This window comes from Neopsephotus bourkii, unplaced genomic scaffold (assembly GCF_033783945.1).
Source record: "Neopsephotus bourkii isolate Nb327-2 ecotype Australia unplaced genomic scaffold, CSIRO-AGI_Nbou_v1 NB_1594, whole genome shotgun sequence".
NCBI classification, from domain to species: domain Eukaryota; kingdom Metazoa; phylum Chordata; class Aves; order Psittaciformes; family Psittacidae; genus Neopsephotus; species Neopsephotus bourkii.
In genome coordinates this window covers 799,946-820,698 of record NW_026902070.1, presented here as the reverse complement: position 1 = coordinate 820,698, position 20,753 = coordinate 799,946, and the positions used below count along the sequence as shown (strand labels likewise).

Genomic DNA, 20,753 nt, shown 5'->3' with positions numbered 1-20,753 from the left:
GTAACTAAATTTATTTTCACTTGTAACTCTCTTTATTTATTAATTCAGGAGATTTCCAAAACAGCAGTCAGAACTGACTTATACATGATTAATCTTCATCACTGTGATTTTAGTCTAAAAATTTTGCAGCATACCCATCAACTCAAATACTTTCACCTGAGCTTTACAGTCTGGTTAATATACGCAGTCTATTATTTCAGCATGGCTAAGCTGAAATCACTTAGCAGCTATCTGAAACCACTTAAATATGTAGTACTGTCACAGGAACAACAAAACTTACAAGGAACTTTGACACTGGGACATAAACACCACAGCAGCTGACATAAGAGAAGTAATACGCACAACATTTAAATTGGCATCTTAATTTATGGTTTCTAGAAGGAAATGTCAAGTTGACTTTCTTAATTTCATTTCAAAATTAAAAAAAAACCAACACAACAAACAAAAAAAAAACAACCAAACAAACAAAAAACCCCCCCAAAAACTAGGAAACAGCCAACCAGCAACTGAACACAGGAAAAAAGGTTTACATTTACTTATTAGTATTTTGACTTAGCTTCTCCTGTAATTTTTCCTGATAACTTCAATAATGTGAAATACCCTATCCAATCATACCTAAAAAAATGAATTAGGTTAAATTACATTTCATAAATTAAAAAAGTTATTTAGATATTCTTACAAATAGCCATTATGGTTCTGAACTGACCTACTCATGACGTTGCTTCATATTTACAGCATGCAGCTTCTACAGTGTAATTCCTACCTAAGCAAAGCATGGAAAAAACACATTAAAATAAAATAGAAAATTTTGAAAAACTGGAACAACTGTACTTCCCAACAATAAATATAACTAACATCTGCTGCAGAAACTGCTTGGCACTTGTACAGTTTTGTGAGGGATTTTTGTTGTAGATAAATATTTTTTCTACAATTCCTATTATGCACCACTCAACTCAGACATTTTCTTTAATTATACTCCAAGGAGTCTTTTCATATGCATTAAGGAAAAGCAATTTGTTGCATAGGAAAATGCATACATACTTCTAAATTTCATCTGTCTTCTGATACATAAAAAAGCAAGGAAATACCTATAATTAATGGACTTAGTTCTGCTAAAATGTTTAATAGAACACTTAACGTTATTTTTGTTAAATCCCAAAATATGCTCTTTTTGAAATAAGGGAAGGTCTTATGATTCAGCATTTTACTTTCATTTCAAATGTCTATAATGAGGACAACAGCACAGCAAAGACTCTGGGAAAGCAAGAGATTTCTATCTTAACATCAGCCATACTGACCAAATAATGATCCCACTTTGCATACACTGCAAACATAAGGCATCGTTTTTTTTCAGGGACAAACGAACAACTTTGTGGCATTCTCCTTAGCTGTTTTTGTAATTTTGATCACCACTATTCTTAAGTAAACCATTTCAAAGACATACACGGCATTCTTGATAGAAGGTTACTTTTTCCTGAAAATATGCATAAGCTGTACACATTTAACAAAATTATTGCATTCAGCATTTCATAAAGACTCAAAGCAATCAAGATTTGTTTGCTATGATAATATACTGAAAGATTTTTTTTTTAAGGGCATGCAGTAGAAATATATTTAAATGATATTGTAAGCATGTAAAGATCTACTCCTCTGCTGAGGTATCAAGCAATTGGTAATGATGAATGAGGAGAAAATAAGGGTGCTGCCAATAAAAGAGTAGAAATGCTAACTCTAAACATGTAAAAGATTCAGTTCAGGCTCAAAAGTCTATCCATGAAGGCTCAACTCCAAAACAGAGAGTTACAGGTATAATTTGCTGTAAAACAAAGTAACTGGCATTATATTCACTATTCTTATGAAAACAGACAAAGAGCATTTCTTGAACATTATTTATAATCAAAATCCTCAGTTAAATTTAAACTAAGTTGGGCATTTTAAAAAAGAAAAAAGTAGTAAAAAAAAATATCTTAAATCATGTGAAAAAAGCATTTCCATTGATGGAAACTGTAATCTATATTGCTCTATGAAAAAAGTAAAAATCAAACCACCTTGGGTATATTTGTATTAATAAAATGAAACCAGTTGTGTTTCAGAATATTGTCATTTTTTAAGTAGAAGATTAGGAATATGTGCTTTGCTTTTACACTGTGCAATAAACTAGAGGAAATAAATAAACCATACCTAAAAATCCACATTACATTTCCTTTAAATACTTCTTCCTAAATCTGTTTTTAGATGAACAAATCTTCAAACTTGTAGATTCTATCCCTGCATTATTTCAGTTTAGTTTTTATGTAACTTGCAACTAAATCCAAATTCCCTATGCCCTCTCCTATACTCTTTCTTTTTCCTAAGCACAGATTTTTGGAGGAAAGGGCCAACAAGTTCATAAAACATTTTACAGTGTATCTAATGCAGTTACAGCTTATTCTCTTGCTCTCATATTAAAAACATTGCTGTTCTCCAGTCACATTTACACTTATCCTTCTTAACATATAATAAGCTGAACTTTTTATCCACTATTTCTTTTGGCTAAGAAAGGAGGTCTGAATAGCAATAAGGCGGTACAGAAAGCACGTATGACTATACTGTACAAATAGCAGTTATCCTACAGATCAGTAAGTTTTGCATTCAACTGAACTGGCATTCTTCAAAAAGACCAGATTTTAATATCTTAGACAAAGTGTATCTAAGAAGGCACCAAGTTTAGATGCAATGCAGCCACACAGCAAGGTGCTGCACTAGTTTTCACTCTGCTGTAATAAAAAACACCACTCACAGAACAAACAGATTTCACATACAATCTTTTAATAGGAAGAGTCCTTTAGATGGCATTTATGAACAGAATGACACAACCAAATTGTAACTTCTTCCTACAAATTTCAGAATAAAGAGAGCTTCTCATGAAGAATCAGTAACTTTCTGCATTTCCTCAAATGTATGTGACACAATAGGAATGTAGGTAAGATGAATTTTTCAGAAACTTAAAAGCAAAAGGTATATTGAATAGAACAATTACATAATTTACTATGCGATAGCTACAAGTTAGACAAAGACACTACCTAACGAAGAAAATCAGAACAAGTTAAGGACTTTAGAGCAAGAACTGCAACTCTGCTTCCACATCAGTATATAGCAGTTCAGAAAAAAGCTTTTACATAAAAGACAACCTATGGCTACGATATATTGCTTTAAGCAGTTGCAAAGAATGGAGTAATGGGACAGTGCAAGATTAAAACTAACAGCAAACAAAAAAACAAGATTAACAAAAATCACTGTCCCAGCAGCATTTGATAAGAGTAGTTTAAAAACGCCTTTTTTCCCTTAAGCAAAATATGGTGAAAGCAGGAGAACCATTTGCATCCAAGTATTACTTGGCTGTTTTCCACAACAACTAAGCCTGCACAGAGTGCATTGGACTAAGTTCTTAAGGGCTGGGACTGTTCTTGGTCTGCATACTTACAGTGAATAGTAACCGAGGCCAGTTCATAACTAGGATGTCAGGGTAATAATTTATACTGGGTCAGTGATGTGCAGATAGCAAATAAAAACAGGCAAAACACTGCCACATTAACATACCTCTTGCACAGAGCGAGCTGCTGGCTTGTCTTGATGATTGGCCAGTATTAAAAACGGCAAAGTACATAACTGTGGGTGCTGGAGAGCAGAATGCAGTTCATTCCTAGCAGTTTCTAGATCGTCTTCAGAGGAGGCACTGTCTAATACAAATATTACTCCTTGGGATCCTTGGTAGTAACGACTCCAGTACTTCCTGATATTGTCGGCCCCTAGCAAGAAAATAAGAAGAACTAATTAAAATACAAATAATTAAAGAGATTTAGCACTTCTATCTGAAAATAACCCTTCTATTTAGAACAACCAAAGCAATAGACTAGATTTTCTCTCCTACATAATCACTATTGAAAGCATAAGAAAGAAAAAAGCAACACACTCACAAACATCAAATTAACACTGTTTAAATAAGAAAGGAATTTGACTCAATACAGTTTTCATCCCTAAAAGTGTCTGCTCCATCAATGAGTACTGGCAGAACTACTAAATTCCCAGTGCCACATAATCCTATACCTTCTCACTGTAATATCTTGCTACTAGTATCTAAAACTTTGCCCATTCTTTTTTACTTAGTCCTGCAGATCCTTGCTATAACCTGTAGCTTCTGTCATGGTAGTTGCTCATTTCTGAGCATGATCAGGTCTTTCAGTTCATCTACAAGCCATCAGACAACCACCTAATAACTGGGGAAAAAAGTGTCAGAAAGTCTAGTAATTAGACACTTAGTGAGGAGAATGGTGATACAACAGTGAGTTGAACAGTGGATGAGAAGCTACGGTGACAATGTGCAAAGGTATTCATTTCAGCTACTTTTGCTCTGTCAACCACATTAAGGATTCTGGAAAAGCCCAACAGTAGACACATGAGTGAATGTACAGGCTTATATGCCACAGTAATTTTTAGAACACAGTTCAGCAGCACTCAGCCATCTCAACAGAAGCCAAGCAATAAGGTTATCCACAGAAAGCTTTTGTCTCCCTTGGGGAGTAGCATATGTTGTAACATTGAGGTAGGGAAAAAAAAGTATGTATTTGACAGCTGTCAAACTATCTAAACTATGATTTGGATATGGGCTATTCTTTGTATGTCTGAATCTGGCACTACACTCAGGGGGACTAACACTAAAAAGTGAACAGCAGCAATACCCTAGTAGAAAACTTGACATGTCTGCAAGAGAGTGATTTGCAGAAATGGGCTGATCCTTTACAGACACTTTTCTGAATCTGAGATAGACAGAAGTGAACTTTAATGTAGACACAGAAACCATGTGCTGATAATAATAAAACTCCATTTTTTTTAGAGAAACAGAACTTCACAAAAGTTCTGAGCAACATGTTGGCACACAACTGTAATTTAATGCAACACTAGTATTATAATGATATAATACCTAAAATATTTGCTTAATTTATACATTGTGCAACAGAAAGGCAGTCACTAACCAAAGGGATCTGGACTGGCTGGATCAATGGGCTGTGACCAACTGCATGAGTTCAACAAGGCAAAGTGCTGGGTCCTGCATATGGGCCACACCAAGCCCCTGCAACACTACAGGCCTGGGGCAGTGTGGCTGGAAAGCTGCTCTGCAGAAAAGGACCTGAGTGTGCTGACTGGTGGAGCTGGACATGATCCAGCTTGTGCCCAGGCAGACAAGAGGCCAACAGCATCCTGGCCTGTATCAGCAATAGTGTGGCCAGCAGGGACAGGGCATCCCCCTGTACTGATGAGTGATCACCCCCCTGTACTGGGCACTGGTGAAGCCACACCTCGAATCCTGTGTTCAGTTCTGGGCCCCTCACTACAAGAGAGACATTGAGGTGCTGGAATGGGTCCAGAGAAGGGCAACGGAGCTGGTGAAGGGTCTGGAGCACAAGTGTGATGGGGAACAGCTGAGGGATTGGGGCAGGGTTTAGTCTGGAGAAGGCTCAGGGCGGACCTTATCGCCCCCTACAACTACCTGAAAAGAAGATGGAGCTAGTAGCTTGTTGCTCTCTTCTCCAAAGGAACAAGCAATAAGACAAGAGGTAACAATCTCAAGCTGTGACAGGGCAGGTTTACATTAGACATTAAGTAAATGTTCTTCACTAAAAGGGTGGTCAGGCATTGGAACAGGCTGCCCAGGGATTCAGTGGAATCCCTGCCCCTGGAAATGTCCAAAAAACATGTACGTGAGGCCCTCAAAGGCAGAATTGGCAGTCCTGGGGTTAAGGCTGGACTTGATCTTAAAAGTCTTCTCCAACCTAATTGATTCTATGATTCAATGGTGAAGAAATATCCAAATCTCACTCCATGGAGTTCCTGTCTTCTCTGTACCAGCCACACTGGAATCTTAGGCACTCTGTTTCTGTGTTCTGCATCTAGCACAATTTAGGTGGCTAACGAACACTGGGAACACATGCTTTTTTATAGAGAATACCAAAAGTCATACCTGAACAGTTTTTCTGCAAGAGAGCTAAACAGTCAATTATTTAAATGTAAATGATCATGGGATTTAGTCAAGATCTTGCTTAATTTCCCTACTAATTTAATCAGAATCAAAGTAACAATGCAGGAACAGGACAGATGTTTCATTTATTTTATCATCAATCTCTGAAGATCAACATTACATGCATAGAAGAGAGACTGCATTGAAAGCTAATTCTGTGTTTCCTGTATCACCAGAGTATCTACCAACTGTACTTGTAAAGAATTTCACAGCATCTGTCAGATGTTCCAGTCTTTCCAAACATCTGTCTCTGTCAGAACCAAGTGGAGCAAGTTGCCAGAGGGACACTACTTGCATAGCCACACACAGCTGTGTCACAGGCATCTGAAATATCACATTACTTTAAAACCTGTTAGAGAATGATTTTCAGGGAACCGAAAGGCCAACACCCTGATCAGTTCCTTGAAGGTCTTTTTTTTTTTTCCCTAGCAATCTAACATCTGTCTTACTTACTCTAAGCTTCATCCAGCTACTTCTCAATCAAATGTTGCTGCCAGAACCTGAGTCTTTTCTTTGTAACTGCAATATTTCTAAAGAGAAATATTTTGTGGTGAACTACAGAGCACAGAAACTGTGGTATCCAGGCACATGGATCCCTACATGGGACACTGGAGCCAGAAAAACAACATGCTGACCTGTGGACCTTACTGTCCTGTCTGCTTGATTCAAGTTCTTGTTTCTCCGTATCAACTGTCCCAAAAGAAACACCACCAAAGCATAGTAGTCCTTTTCTCTCCAGATGTGGCCGGTCATCATGGCGTAGTTGTGAGAACCAACTGACAACGTCCAACAAAACCTGGTGTTTCCTTTGGGATGTTCTATTAGAATAATGACGTATTCTGAATTTGCTTACACTTCAATTCAGAGGAAACCACAGCCTGAGTTTTAAGAATAAAAGTATCTTCACTAAGCAGACAAGCGCTATCAGCAACTGGAAATCACAATTCCTACATGACAAATAAGCTCATATTCTTTTAATTCTTCACACCCAAGGAGCATAACTTGTTCTTAGTCTCTTTTTCCAGAGGGCACTGGTAGTTATCCTGGGCAGAAAATGCTGCCTTGTGATGAGTGATCCATCACTATGGCATGACAAACTCAGTCTTTAGACCAATCAGTTGTTTTTAAAGGTGCAGTTTAGCACCTTAGCACACTACCCTATAAATTAATCTTTTCATCTCTTCTAAAGATTTCTATGACAGTGAAATTCAAAAGTTGGACTTCTTTGGCAAGACATAATGTAATGTACCTCCACTAAACAGACTCTCAATAAAACCAAAAACTTAACTGGTACCCAAAAATGTTCTATCAAGTAATAGTAACATACAGGACAAGCATTTAGGTTTGTCACAGGCAAAAGCTACAACTCATGCCTTGACATGTGATTTTTTCCTACACCACTGGACCCATGGGAGTGGGTTGGGTCCTGTGATGTGACTAACCCATGCAATTTACAAAGAAAAGAGGTGAGACACACCACACACAACAACACACCAGAACATACTACAACACAATCACACTACTTACTATAAAAGACTCTATAGGCTTGACTTACTTCATAAAAGGAAGTACAAGGAATCAAAAGGGTGCTGTAATTAAAACCCCAGTCATTCAGCATTACTACAGGGCAGATCTATTCTATAACTGTTACAAATTTTACAAAGTTTTAACTTGTAATTATAACAATATCAAATAAATTCCTTTTTTATTTTCAGCCAAGGGTATAGTATTTCCATATCAACACTACTTATTAAAGACCCCTTAGAAGCTGGGGGGGAAAGAGTGTGAGTTATATGCAGTTTAATGCATTTCCAAAACAGGCTGCACAATTATGTGCAAATATACAAAATTCAGAGCTGCAAATCTCCATTTCACCTATTAATATTTCTGCTCACATCTTCGTCCACACATGCTTGAGGCTACCTTCAATTCCCCCCTTTTCAGTACTTTAAGGAAAACACAACACAGAATTACAGAAAAACGTCACTGAAAGCAATTTAAAGGTGTCAAATTTGTTACTTGTCAAACTTGCAGCAAGACTCCATCGAGAGCACAACGAATGTCATGTAGCCCTTGCTTCAAGACAGTCTAGCTTGTGCATGAAAGCTCTTGCTCACCTCAAAATACATCACAGCTCCAGCGAAATTATAGTCTCAAATCCAGGGGAGAACTTTTTTTTTTTCCTTCACACCAAAAACAGTTAACCTGGGGCCATAAAAGATTGCAGGCTGCAACCAGTTTTTCTGCCACTTCAAACATGACATCCACTCACCTCCAATAAAAGCCATATACCTATTTTGAAGGTTTTATAGTTGATTAAAAAAATACATAGATAATTCCTCTACTGATATCAAACAGGCCATTTCTAATTATCTAAAACCATGAAAAGATGTTAAAGAATATGTCAACTGCACCACAAAAACTTTTTAAATGAAAGACTGGACCACAACTGGAGAAGTAAGGAGAGGAAAAGAAAAAGAAATCTCTTGTCCATTGTTGCAAAATCTTTAAATACACCCTAGTGTCCCACCCCACAAAAACCTTATTAAAAGGATTTTGAAATAACAGTTTCTAAATCTACATACGGTTTATAATTTCACTTCCCATCAAAACTGACATGTCTTCTTAGGCAATCTGGAAAGTACCTGAAATCTTAGAAATCTTAATAGATTTTTAAGAGATGTTGCTATACCTCATCTGTCTCTCACATACTCTCTATTTAGGTGTCCAAGTATTCCCCTTTAATAAATACAGCATACAGATTTATTTGGTTTTTTAATACCACCTATTTTTCAGCCTGTTAGGTCCTTTTATTTTTATAAATAAACTTTATTTGCTTTTATAAGTAAGTTATAAATCCTAAGATACATGCTTTGTACATACATGCAATTTGTCCATGCTGACAGACACATCCACACACAGATACAGAAGTTTCGCACAGGTGTAACGTCAGTCACCATTCAATGGCTGTATTGTATTACTACTGCTTATCGCCAATTGGCAATACAGATGCTAAACCAAAACCTTCCTCAAGGTTTTAAACCTTCCTAGGGTTTAAGACCAAGTGATCACAGCCTTTCATGCAGCCCACTCCTTCAACCATATACAAAGAATGGCAATAGGAAACTGGCAAGCTTTTTTTCTGAAAGAGGAACACTTGGAGATTGCTAGATCAACTATAATCACTGCAGGAATTCAACAACAATTGGGACAAACAGAATTAAAAATGAGAAATAGCTTCTGTGCCTTTATATTCAGTACATACAAAAATCAGGAAAACACTTTATTATACTCGCTTTCATTCTTCTTATCAAACCGCTATTTATGAAAAAAAATCTCTGACATCTCTTGTCTGCCTTCCAGGCTTCCCCAGTGAGATTAATCTGGAAATTGAGCCTTCAGTATTTTCTCTATTAGCTAACTTAGGTGCTGTCTCCAACTTTGAACCTCCACCTAACTCTGCTATTTAAAACTGTCAGAACAAGCACTTGAAAGTTTTAAAAACACTGTACTTACCCTTGCCTGCAGAAAGTCAGTTTGATCTACTGAGGCACGTACCACATCTTACAATAAAATCACACAATTTGAAACAAAATTCTCCTGTTCTAGTCAAGAACATAATGTTCATTAGAAAACCTTACAGATTATATCAAAAGGAAGATAATGTGCCATGCAAAACACTCTTCACATCTACTTAAGCCTGAAGCTTTAAAAAGTCTGCAGCAGGTGGCACATCACACTAAACTGGACTTCAGGTACCACAGACACTCTCAAAATTACTTTTTTTTATTGGCAAGGCACAGACACACAGTAAGGCCCCTCGAGCTGGCAAAGAATGGCTGGCAACAAGAAAAATCATCATCATCTCTACCCAATACCCCATCTCTGCCCTTCCTCAACCTCTGCTGGAGGACTCTTGTAACAGCCAGGATCCGAGAACCACCGGCACAACTCCCTAGCCAACAACTGCTGCCAGCACACAGCAAGAATCAGATGTACCCTCCACTGAACTGCAGTCACACCTCCAGGAACAGTGCTGGTAATCTCAAACAAGGCTCAAAACACATCTATCTCTACAGAATTTAAGACTAGAAGATATATGAAGAAAGCAGCAAGCCAACCACAGTTCTGTACTTCTGTCTAACCCTTCTGCTGACTGGCCAAAAAAGTTTGCATCCACTTTAGCCTCTAAGGATGAAGGTCTTTTCTGTCCAGAATAAAAAATAAAGCCTTTTGTTGTAGTTGTTGTTGTTGTTTGGCAGGGAGTTCATAAAATGTAGGTATCATTTTGGATGCTAAACTAGGCTGCTATGCTCTACCCTTTCATTCAGCCAGAAGAAAATAGTCGCAAGCCCAACAGGAGGCAGAGGCTTTTTAGCAAACCAAAGGTTCTTCTTTTCTCTCCACAAAACATCCAAACAGCAAAAAACAACCAGCCCCCTACCCCACAAATTACTTAACTAGGAAATTCTGAGTTTAACTTATCATATTATACATAGCTTTGATAGGCATTGCTAGCATGGCTCCTACTTGTTTTGAATAAGATAAGCAGTGGGCTGTCTACTCACACTGCAAAAAGCTAATTCTACAGAAGGACAGGATTTCCAAAGAATGGCAGAAAGATCACTACGCTGAAAATCCTTATTGAAACTTCCTCAGGAGTCATGTTAATGAGATCCATAAGCAGGTGCAAATGATCTCTCTTCTCTATGAAATGAGGAAACGATGTGACAGAGCCTGGGCTTAGGCACCATTTGAACAGCAGGCTGAGTATGATTGATAGCAAACAGACCTAACTTTAATGCTTTCGGAAGCTGAATGTCTCTGTGCAACTCACAGCTTGGACAGCTCATCAGGGTCATCTAAAAATTTCATCTGCTAAGACGTTCTGTAAACTGTTAGACGCAGCTATGTCGCAGATGGCATTGCATGTACTCCACAACCAGATTTTGTAGAGGTGTCAACTGCCTTTTAGTTAAATACAGTACTGAGATTTTATTGCTTTGTGTTAGTTCATCACTGTGAAGATGACTTAAGATGGCATTTACTTGTGGTATCGGTTTTCTGATGACTAACTAGATGAAATTTTAGCTGCTCTGTGAGGCTACGTTGCTAGAAGGATGTTCAGTACTCCCCTCTACCTCCACAGAGAAAAGGAGAAGATTGATCTCCCATAACTATTCAAATTTTAAATTCTATTTAATAGCTCAATATAATTTTCTCCCTTCTCCCTCACTTTTTCACAAGTTCAGGCTCTGCTTGATAACTGCTGTCACCTTCTTCAGGGGTTCATGTTTCCCACTCAACTTGAACTGCATAGAAGTGTGACTCCCCCTACTAGTCTCTCTTCTGCTCTTTACTTCCAAATTAAGGCAAAATACACATGCTTTGTTTAACCAATCCTATTTAATGTTATTTTTTTTACCAAGCTCTCACCTAGACAATTATTTAGCTGGCCTAAGAATGTGAATTTATGACTTCAGTCATCAAGCTTAAGCAGAAGGGAGGACAGTTCTCATCCCTCTTTTTCTGGTGTGCCCAAGCGACTGGAGACTTGAGCATCCCTGATATTAACCACTCTGCACTTGCTAAGCACTTAACACACACTGTCTTAAATGTAGTTTCAAAGATGACTACACAACATGTAGTCTCTATGCTTGTGAAAAAGGCCTTTGGTGGATTACAAAGATGTAACACAAACATACAACAATATATTTTAGTACATAAAACAGAGAAGGTTACTAAACTCTGTAACATGTTCTTAGTATTTTTAAACTTGCTAAGGAGAAAAAGAGCTGTTCACATCCAGAATAATTCTTTTAAGTATGATCAAGCTCAGTACTTGGCATCTCTCAGTAGTTTCTAAGCCTGTATTTACAAGATAGCAAACTATATTATGAAATAGACATTCTATAAAAAGCAACTGTAATTATTACTTGACTTCCAGAGCTAAAATCTTGATTATGGAGCTAAAATCTTGATATAGGTCTGAATATGTATCTACGTCACAACATACACTATGACTTTGCATTCTGTTATGACAGCATTGTAACAGCAAATTAATAAACACACTCAATAAATGGTGGTTTCAGGCACTGTGTCTCCAGGCTGGAATCTGTCAGAACCAAAGAAAAAGCTTTCTATTGCCTTTGCATCTTCTTTATCTGTCTTAAATATAAACCTCAGCATTCAGCATCCCAAATTTCTTTCAGCCAAACACTGTCAGAACCTTCTGAACAACAGATGTTATCATCTGCTTTATTTCTGCAGTCTTTCCACACCCTCAAGTTTGTTCATCGCACAAAATTTCAACCTTAATTCCCACCAGAAATTGTGGCACCAGAACAGGAAATCATCCAATTTGTAATTTCTTTCTGTACCATTACTCAGCTGAGTTCCATAATATAGAGGTATTTCCAGTTATCCTGGTAAGAGTACATTCTGAAAGAATGCGGGCAAGGACATAGCACACCTTCATAGTAATCTAAATTACACATATTATTTTATGGACTAAATTTCTGACAATAAAGTGTGTTAGGGTTTTTAATTTGGGTTGGGCTTTTTTTTATTTCTCAGGGAGCAGGAAGTCATGACTGGTATATGAAAGTAGAAATTTAGAGAAAAGGCAGTTCAATTTGGTTAGTAAACAAAGCAAGACCCTCTTTTCAAGTAATTCAAGCAGGCCCATGTTCAATTTGAAAGCTACTTATTTTCTACTTATTCAGGGTCAAAATGTTTTTAAACAAAACATTTAACATTAATGAAACTGGATAAAACCTCCATTTCCTGGTAGGAATTCAGCCTGGTTTAGGAGACAGATACAATTAAAAAAAATAATCAGAAATAGGATTTATATATTTTTATTTGTATATATTTATAAATCCTAGTATCATATATTTTAAAGAAATATTACTGCAAAAAGAACATAGCAAACTTTGCACTATGTCTCTAATCCTAAAGGCTGATGAAGAGATAATCAGACAAACAGACCTGGAAGAGACAAAAGAAGAGAGTTTTCTATACACTTTGCCTGAAAATTTAGAATCCCTACAGAAATTAAGAAACAAACCCCAGCTTCATTAGCAGCTCCAGAGGCAACCAGCACAGTAAAAACTATCAGCATATTCAACCTCGAGGAAGGATACAGCTTTAACCAAACGAAAAGGATACCATACAGTCAGCATCTTTTTCAAGTAACTGCTTGGCTGCTAAATACAAGAACCTTCAACAGTATGATTTCTGTTGTGTTTTAAATGTTGGATGTTAGTAAGTTGTTGTATGAAGACATTTGAAGCTTTCAGTTACCTAAACCCAAGACAATTCTAAAACAGGGTATCAAAAACTATATAAAACTTCACCCTTAGAATAACATGCAACAATGCACAGCAGTTGTTAAAAAGTTGCCTTTCTACCTGCCTCCAAGTTTCCAAGATCAAATGTGACAAGACCTCCGCAGTAACGTAAAGAGAAATTATACACCACCACCATAAAAACTGAAGGCAAAAAAACAGGAATAAGAACAAAAACGTAGATTCCTATTCAACACTAGAAGCATAAATTCCAAAATAAGATTTAGCAGTCCTTAAATATGCAGGATGTTTTATTTTCACATAAAGAGAGCAAGAGAGCAGAAAGCTCAGGCTTTACCTTCATCACACAGGAAAACATCTCCCAACTAGAAGATTAAATGCTGACCACCAGCTTCATAATAAATTTTGGGAATCTTGCCTTAGCTCCCTTACCTAGGCAATGAAAAGCTGGCAGTGTTCAAGATCACGTTGGACAGACCCTTGGGTGACATGATCCATGAGAGGCTCATGCCTATGGCAGGGGGCTTGGAACTAGATGATCTTAAGGTCTTTTCTAACCAAAATCATTGTATGATTCTAGTATTTTTATCCAATATCTTACAGAAAAAACAGACAATGTCATTTCTAAGCACAGACATGTAAACAGCCATAACTAAAGGGAAAAGAAATATAAAGGTGAAGTAAAGGAATTCTAACAATCTTTCAATCTTTGGGAAGAGATAAATGGGTGAAAAATCAAATATTCTGGATTACTTCAGGACATCCTGTCATGAGACATTAAACCACTCCACTGAGATAAGGTTTCTCCTAACACACATACCTGCATAAAAGTTGTAGGATCAGAAAAGTTTAAGGAAGACTCTTTAATGAGGATCTGCTGCAGAACTCTCAGATTCAATTCTTCATGGAAAACCTGCATTTACCTATACAAATTACGTATTTCACAGAGACTGGGAAGCAGAATGTATAAATTGGGCTGCAAATGATTCACCTTGTGAAAAACAAACAAACAAACAAACAAAAAAAACCCACAAAAAAATCCCAAGGTGACCTAAATCCACATGAATGGGGGCTTTGAGCAACCTGGTCTAGCAGAAGGTGTTCCTGCCCATGGCAGGGGGTTGGAACTGGCTGATCTTTAAGGTCCCTTCCAAACCAAACCATTCTGTGATTCTACAATGCAGATAATACACTCAAGCACAGCCAACAATATCCCTGTTGATGCCCTTTATAAAAAAACTTCTGCTTTGTTTATAGGATATATGCCCAAACAAGAACACGTACGTTTAAATCCACGGATCAATGGTAGTAAAAATGAAATATAAGATGTGCTTATCTCAAAGCATATTCTTGAAACAATTTCAGGTAAGACAACTATGATGAAACTTCATTTGATCTCATGAAACTTTATTTGATCTCATGAAGCTTACAGGAACTGAGTTAACTTCTGAAACCCCAGAGTATTTAAGAGAGGTTTCAACCTTGCCGGAAATCTAACAAGCAAGATTAATTCTACTGTATTTACATAGGTAATAAAGAAGATCTACAGAAATTCTAGAATATAAAGATCTCAGTGTTGGGGTTTTTTTAATTAGAGGAACATTAGATGAAATTCGACTCCACAAGAACTCTCATTAAAAGAGTGTTTTCTTCCTTTTACCAGTTACCTCTTGATCACTTAAGACTCAGGGGCAGAACTAGGCAGCTAAATAGCCTACTTGTATACAGATAATTAAGAAGAAACACAATCACAGAACAACCATGCCTCCAAAAGCCACAAATTCAACAAGAGAATATCAAACAATATTAGATGTTAGCTGCCTTTGCAACATTTTCAGTGGTGCAGCAAATATATTGTTCTTGCTAAATGTTGGCAGTTGCCTGAGCCAATGCTCATAAGTAAAAGCTTATACATACAATAAACACTGGGAACACACTTCCTTAAGCTGCTGCTTGAGTTGTACCACAATTACAGTCCAGTTTGTATTTCTGCATAACTCAACCACTGCCGCACAAGAAATCACATTAAGGAGATACGCCACACTTAACTGCCTTCTGTTCCTCCTGCTTTTTACTTTTCGTTCTTTGTAGTCAGCATATGTACTGACTTATTCCCAACTTTATCTGGAGAAACACAGGTTTTAAATTCCGTCTACATGGATTTATAATTTTTATATTTAAAACAAGTAACAGTTTGCTATGGTAAGATTTAGACACTGCATTTTTTTATAATCAAATTATTATATAAATATATAAATGACATACCTCCAAGTTCTTTCACATTCAAGATGGCATTCTGGAATGGCACTGCTTTTATACTAAAACCTGAGAACAGAAATCAAGAGTAAGTTATTTGTTAAAGAGGCCATTTGCAATCAACTGCATACGTTCAGAAAAGACTATGTTTTTCATCAAGAACCAGGATTTTGCATGTAAAATTCTGTTTCACTGTGCTATTTAAAAGTATTAGTTTTAAGGAAGGGGAAAAGGAATAAATCAGTGCAAGCAATAAAATTTGCAATGATAACTATTAAATAGCTGGCACACATAAAATTCAGCACAAAACTTCCATCCAAGCCACCTATCATTTGGTCAGGAGTTAGTATGGAATATACCTTTATAAAACCATCTTTTCATGTATCTTGAACTACCAGCTTAGATTTCAGACTACCAGTAATATGAAGTAATATGCAATGGTTACAAACACACTAGAAGCATCTATGAATCCTCTATTAATCTGCTGTATGCTTAAAAACTTCCAGAAGGGTGATGTTTTCCCTTAACTGAAAATTCAGACAGCCAACAGAAAGGTAGTGTGAAAAGCTCCCAGCAATCCATCAGTATAAATTCTGCATGTTTAGTGCATACATATAAATGTATATATCACTTTATACAGTAAAAACTATGTCTACACTTTCAGCATAAAATATCCAGATAGACATTGAATTTATTTCCATTTAGCACAAGTGGTTTCAACATTATTACATACCTGTGAACTGAAAAAAGGAGTTTTGAAAAAAAGTCTTTCACTCCAAGTTTATTACCTATCATTTAACAGAAATAAGATGATTTTTGACCCAGATCAGACCAATAAGATATTTGAGTACTCCAAACTTGGTCAGTGCTAGATGCAGTGTAAAGGAATGTGCAAGAAAATCTGAAGGGAATAATTATAAAGCACTTTTGTTGTTGTTGTCTTCAAACAAACCCTAAACTCTTCCTAGAAAGGAGGAAAAACTGGAATGGACCTGAGTGGCGTTGATGGGAAAAAGGAAAATACAGGTTATTGTTTGAAAACTCAGTGGAGAAGTTGTCACACTGTACTCTCGGATTCTCAACAATATTTTCTAACATAGGACAGATATGGCACATATGGGTAGATTTACTAATAGCCTAGATATGCATTATTTTGGTATGGATGCTGCCTAGTTTTCACCAGAGTCTACCTTCATTCCTCAAGCTGTCTAACTAAATAATGATATTTTTTGGCAACTATCTAGAAACATGTGGAAAATCAAATTTTAGAAAATAAAAATATTTTCAGTATTTCCTGTGATGGATCTATACTGCTGTGTACACTGCTGTTACTGTTTCTTTCAGAATCTAAAGTGTTAAAGTATAATTTGCAATTATTTAAGGTGAACTCTAAAAATAAAGTTCGGGGGGGGAGAGAAAAATAAAAAGGCTGAATTATTCTACAGTTTTCTTCCAACTTTTCAAGTTAGGTACTGCTAACTTCTCCATTCAATGAAGTGTGAGTTCTCTTTAGCATCTGCAGTAACACCCCTGTGAAGGCAGTGGGTTAATGGCTCACTGCAGGAAAAAAACCCATATTTTCTTGCACCTGTTTTACTTTGTTTACTTACAGCTGTATTAAATAACTTTATGTTCTTGTAATGTGAACAAAGATACAGTGAAAATCAGTGAGGGTTGCTAAGGGACAACCATATGATTTAAGCCTGTGAACCACAGCTACAATGCAAAGCCATGTAGGTATAAACACAGGTTACTTGCACAACACTCACTATCTGTTCCCTCCGCAAATCAACCTTAGTAAACTGCTATGGCCACAGAATCAGATTTCCTCTGTCTCTGTTATTTAATCTGTCCTCTTTCTGAACTTTGCAGCCAAGTATTCCTTTTTCTTGCTCCACATGTTTGTTTCTGGGTTTTGTTGTTGTTTTTTTCTTTTTTTTTATTTTGGGGGGGGGTGGGTGGGAGGGATTCTGGTGCTGTTTTGGTTGGGGGGGGGGGGTGGGATTAGGGTTACATTTATTCTTTCGGTTGCTAGCATATACCACAAGGTGCTCCTGACCAAGTACGAGAAGAAATAGATTGCAGTAAGGTTTCAAACCAACACTGTCCCATTCTGTGTTATAGCACATTCTTCTCTTTACTGTCCATGTAACAAAGACTGCTTTAAAAAAAACCCAAAAGTAAAAAGAGAAGAAGGAAACCTTTTAATGCGTCTGCACTACATTGGTACTGTTTGTTTCCAATGGTTCTACTTCATTACATCACAACATAAGTTTTGACTTTATACACATTCCAAATTTTATGTTTTCATGGACAGTCCCCAGTATATGACCAAAGAAGGAAAAAGTAAGTAGTGGAAGCTTCAAGGCAATCCATTACCTGCTTTCAAAAGAAAGATTACTAAACCTAAATTCTCTACCACCTTTGCGACACATTTCAAAAGTTACCTCTGGGAAATGTTGCAGCATACCATGGAATAAAGGCGGCATCCTACCTGTGGTAGACACTATATTCTCCGGGCTTTCACCGCAAAGCTGTGACAGAAGACTTGTCTTGCCAGAACCGGTGAGGCCTATGCAAACCAAGTCATATTCAGGTCGTGGTGGCGGTGGTCCCTTGCAGCAAAGTGCTCGAAAACACTGCCAGGGTAGGGAAAAACAGACAAAGCAAAAACAAAAGGAAGATGTTACTTTTTTTGAAGATGTTTATTCAACAAAGTTCTAAAAATCAAGTTCATAAATTTAAAGGCACTGGAGAGAAGCAAATAATTATTCAAACTTTCTATTTTAACAAAACCTACAGTTAAGAGGCTGAGACCACGGCAGAAAATCTAGAACAGTTTTATAAGAAAACACAAATATACCTGTTAACTTTTCAGCTAAATTTCACAAAGCTGGATGTCATTTTTCTCAGACCGTTTCCTGACAGCATGTACAGCAGACATACAGGGCATACAGTAGGCATACAGGGAGGCACACTCCCTATTCAACTCTGCAGTGGGGTATGCATAAATTTGCTTCCTGTGCTAATTTCACGCAATATGTGGTGTGAACATCAGGGAAGCTCCTAAGCAGCTGCTCGCCAGGCTCTACCTGTTGTCACAGGAAGGAATCAGAGATGCACTCCTCCAATGTCCTTCCTCGGCTTGGTTTGTCAGATATTTTACCTTGCGATATCATCTGTTAAAGAGTAAAGCTTGCAAAGAAACAAAATTTGCTGGACATAGCTCTAGTAAAAGATATAAAGATCTCTCACTTCCTCTGGAGGATTATAAATTAATCACAATATAAGAATAAAAAAATCTCCTAGACAAAGACTGCTCTAGAGTTCTGCTGTCATCTCTTGAACAGTATTGCCAAAGTACACCAATCTCATCCAAAAGGTACTTTAAGCCCTTGGCTTAAAGGTTCATCAGACCTTTATACATGATGTGGAAACCTTTTAGGTAAAAAAGGGAAAGCCAGGAAGTATGTATTTAAGTTAAGGGCTATAATTACCCGCTACTGTACAAGACAGACCTGCATCAGCCCCATATATATAAATATCTTTTTCCCCAGTATCTGCCACCTTCATATCAAAGGATTCAATCTGCTACAACAAGGAAAGGAAAACATGTTTGCACAATCACTCTTCTCACACATTCGATCTTTACATATTCCCAACTCTTTTCTTCCATCTTAACCCCAGGCCAATCACCGCACTAAGAAATCCAGTCTTTACAACCTTAACCTACTTTGTGTACATTACTACTCAGGATCTCTCACTGAGGGCTACTATAGGAGAGAAACTGAATGGATGTCAGTAAGGTGCTGTTGCAAACAGTGAGGTCTGGCTCTGTGCGCAAGTCAGCCAAAGAGAGCATGATTATAAAAAGACAGTTCACTGAAAGCAGGGCTTTTATTGGGTTCTTTCCATAGAGATGGTAAGTTATTATACATACTGCTGAACAGTCTTCATTGCTTTAAAGAAGCAAAAGACAGCAAGTACAGGGAAAGTTACAAAATTCCTTCAATAACTTTTAAAAATGTGAGAGGAAATATTTTAGGAGTAAAAACATTTACAGTAGTAGTTAAGCTGAACAAATACAACAGATGTTAAAAGCTTTGCCTCTGTTAAATTTTGACTAAATTTTCTTTTTTTTAAGGTCTGCCCTCTGTGTCTGTCTGTAACACAGTAAACATGCCTTCTAGCTTTATTCACTGACGTCAGTTTATACTTATCTCACAGGCTCTACAAAGCCACAGCAAATATTCTACTCTGGTACTTAAGTGGGAAAGGCCAATTGAGTTCATTGCACAAAATAAGCTCCTTCAAACAGAGTTTCCACTTAGTGGATATCATGCTGAAGGCCACAAAATTCTTCGAAGCTTGCCAGAGCTCCCGAGGCTGTGTGTCAGGCCCTTTGCAGCCAGTCTTTAAAAAGCATTCAATTTGTCCCTGTCACCACTGCATCTTTGAGACAACTTCTTGATGTCCTATTGAAAAACATAAAGGAACAGATGAGCTGATGAAAGTCTGTGCTTCTCTCTGGCCAGACACTTTGCCAGTTCTTATGCAACCAGACACAACTCTTCCAGCCCTGACTCTGTTTAATAATCTGCAGTTCTGTCAAAGATAACTATCTCTTTGTAGAACACATATGGAGGCTCTGTGGGTGACAGAGGGGCTCCACAGGCTGGTTTTGTTAAGTTCAGTATCTGTTTTGTGCAGATTCCTTAAGCCTAACTTAGTCTGCAGAACCTCTACTTGCTGTTGATTAAACGTATGATCAAAAAGCCAGGTCATGTCCAAAACAGCGTACACACACCCACCACTCCCTCACTCATCCTTCTCCAGGAAACACAATTATGAAAGGTATCAAAGTCCCTGAGATACAGCAGATACAGGATCTCAGAAGACAGAGAAATCACTCCCTCCAGAACACTCTCGTATTTTATTCTATGATTCCCCTATCTTTATTATATTCATGACTTTGTCCTTCTGCAAAGCTAATTTCCTTCAGTAGATATTTTTGTTTCATTAGAGTGAAAACAGACTTTAATATTCTAGCTTCAAAAAGCTGCTGAAATTTAAGCTGCTATGTATAGCACTCAACCACTGGCTGACACGAGTTCTACAAGCACATTTTAGGG

General features: G+C 37.3%; 1 protein-coding gene across 5 annotated transcripts in view; it reads right to left on the bottom strand.

Annotated features, from left to right (window-relative positions):
* Nucleotides 1-532: 532 nt before the first annotated feature.
* Nucleotides 533-20,753, bottom strand: part of ARL15 (ADP ribosylation factor like GTPase 15) — a 93,811-nt gene continuing 73,590 nt past the window's right edge. For all 5 annotated transcript variants that reach the window (XM_061372110.1, XM_061372105.1, XM_061372106.1 and 2 more), the window contains 3 exons: nt 18,116-18,260; nt 15,631-15,690; nt 533-3,788 (listed from right to left, as the gene is read on the bottom strand). In XM_061372110.1, coding sequence (XP_061228094.1) covers nt 3,571-3,788; nt 15,631-15,690; nt 18,116-18,260 — 423 coding nt within the window. In that variant the 3' untranslated portion in view covers nt 533-3,570. The remainder of the gene's footprint in view (nt 3,789-15,630; nt 15,691-18,115; nt 18,261-20,753) is intronic.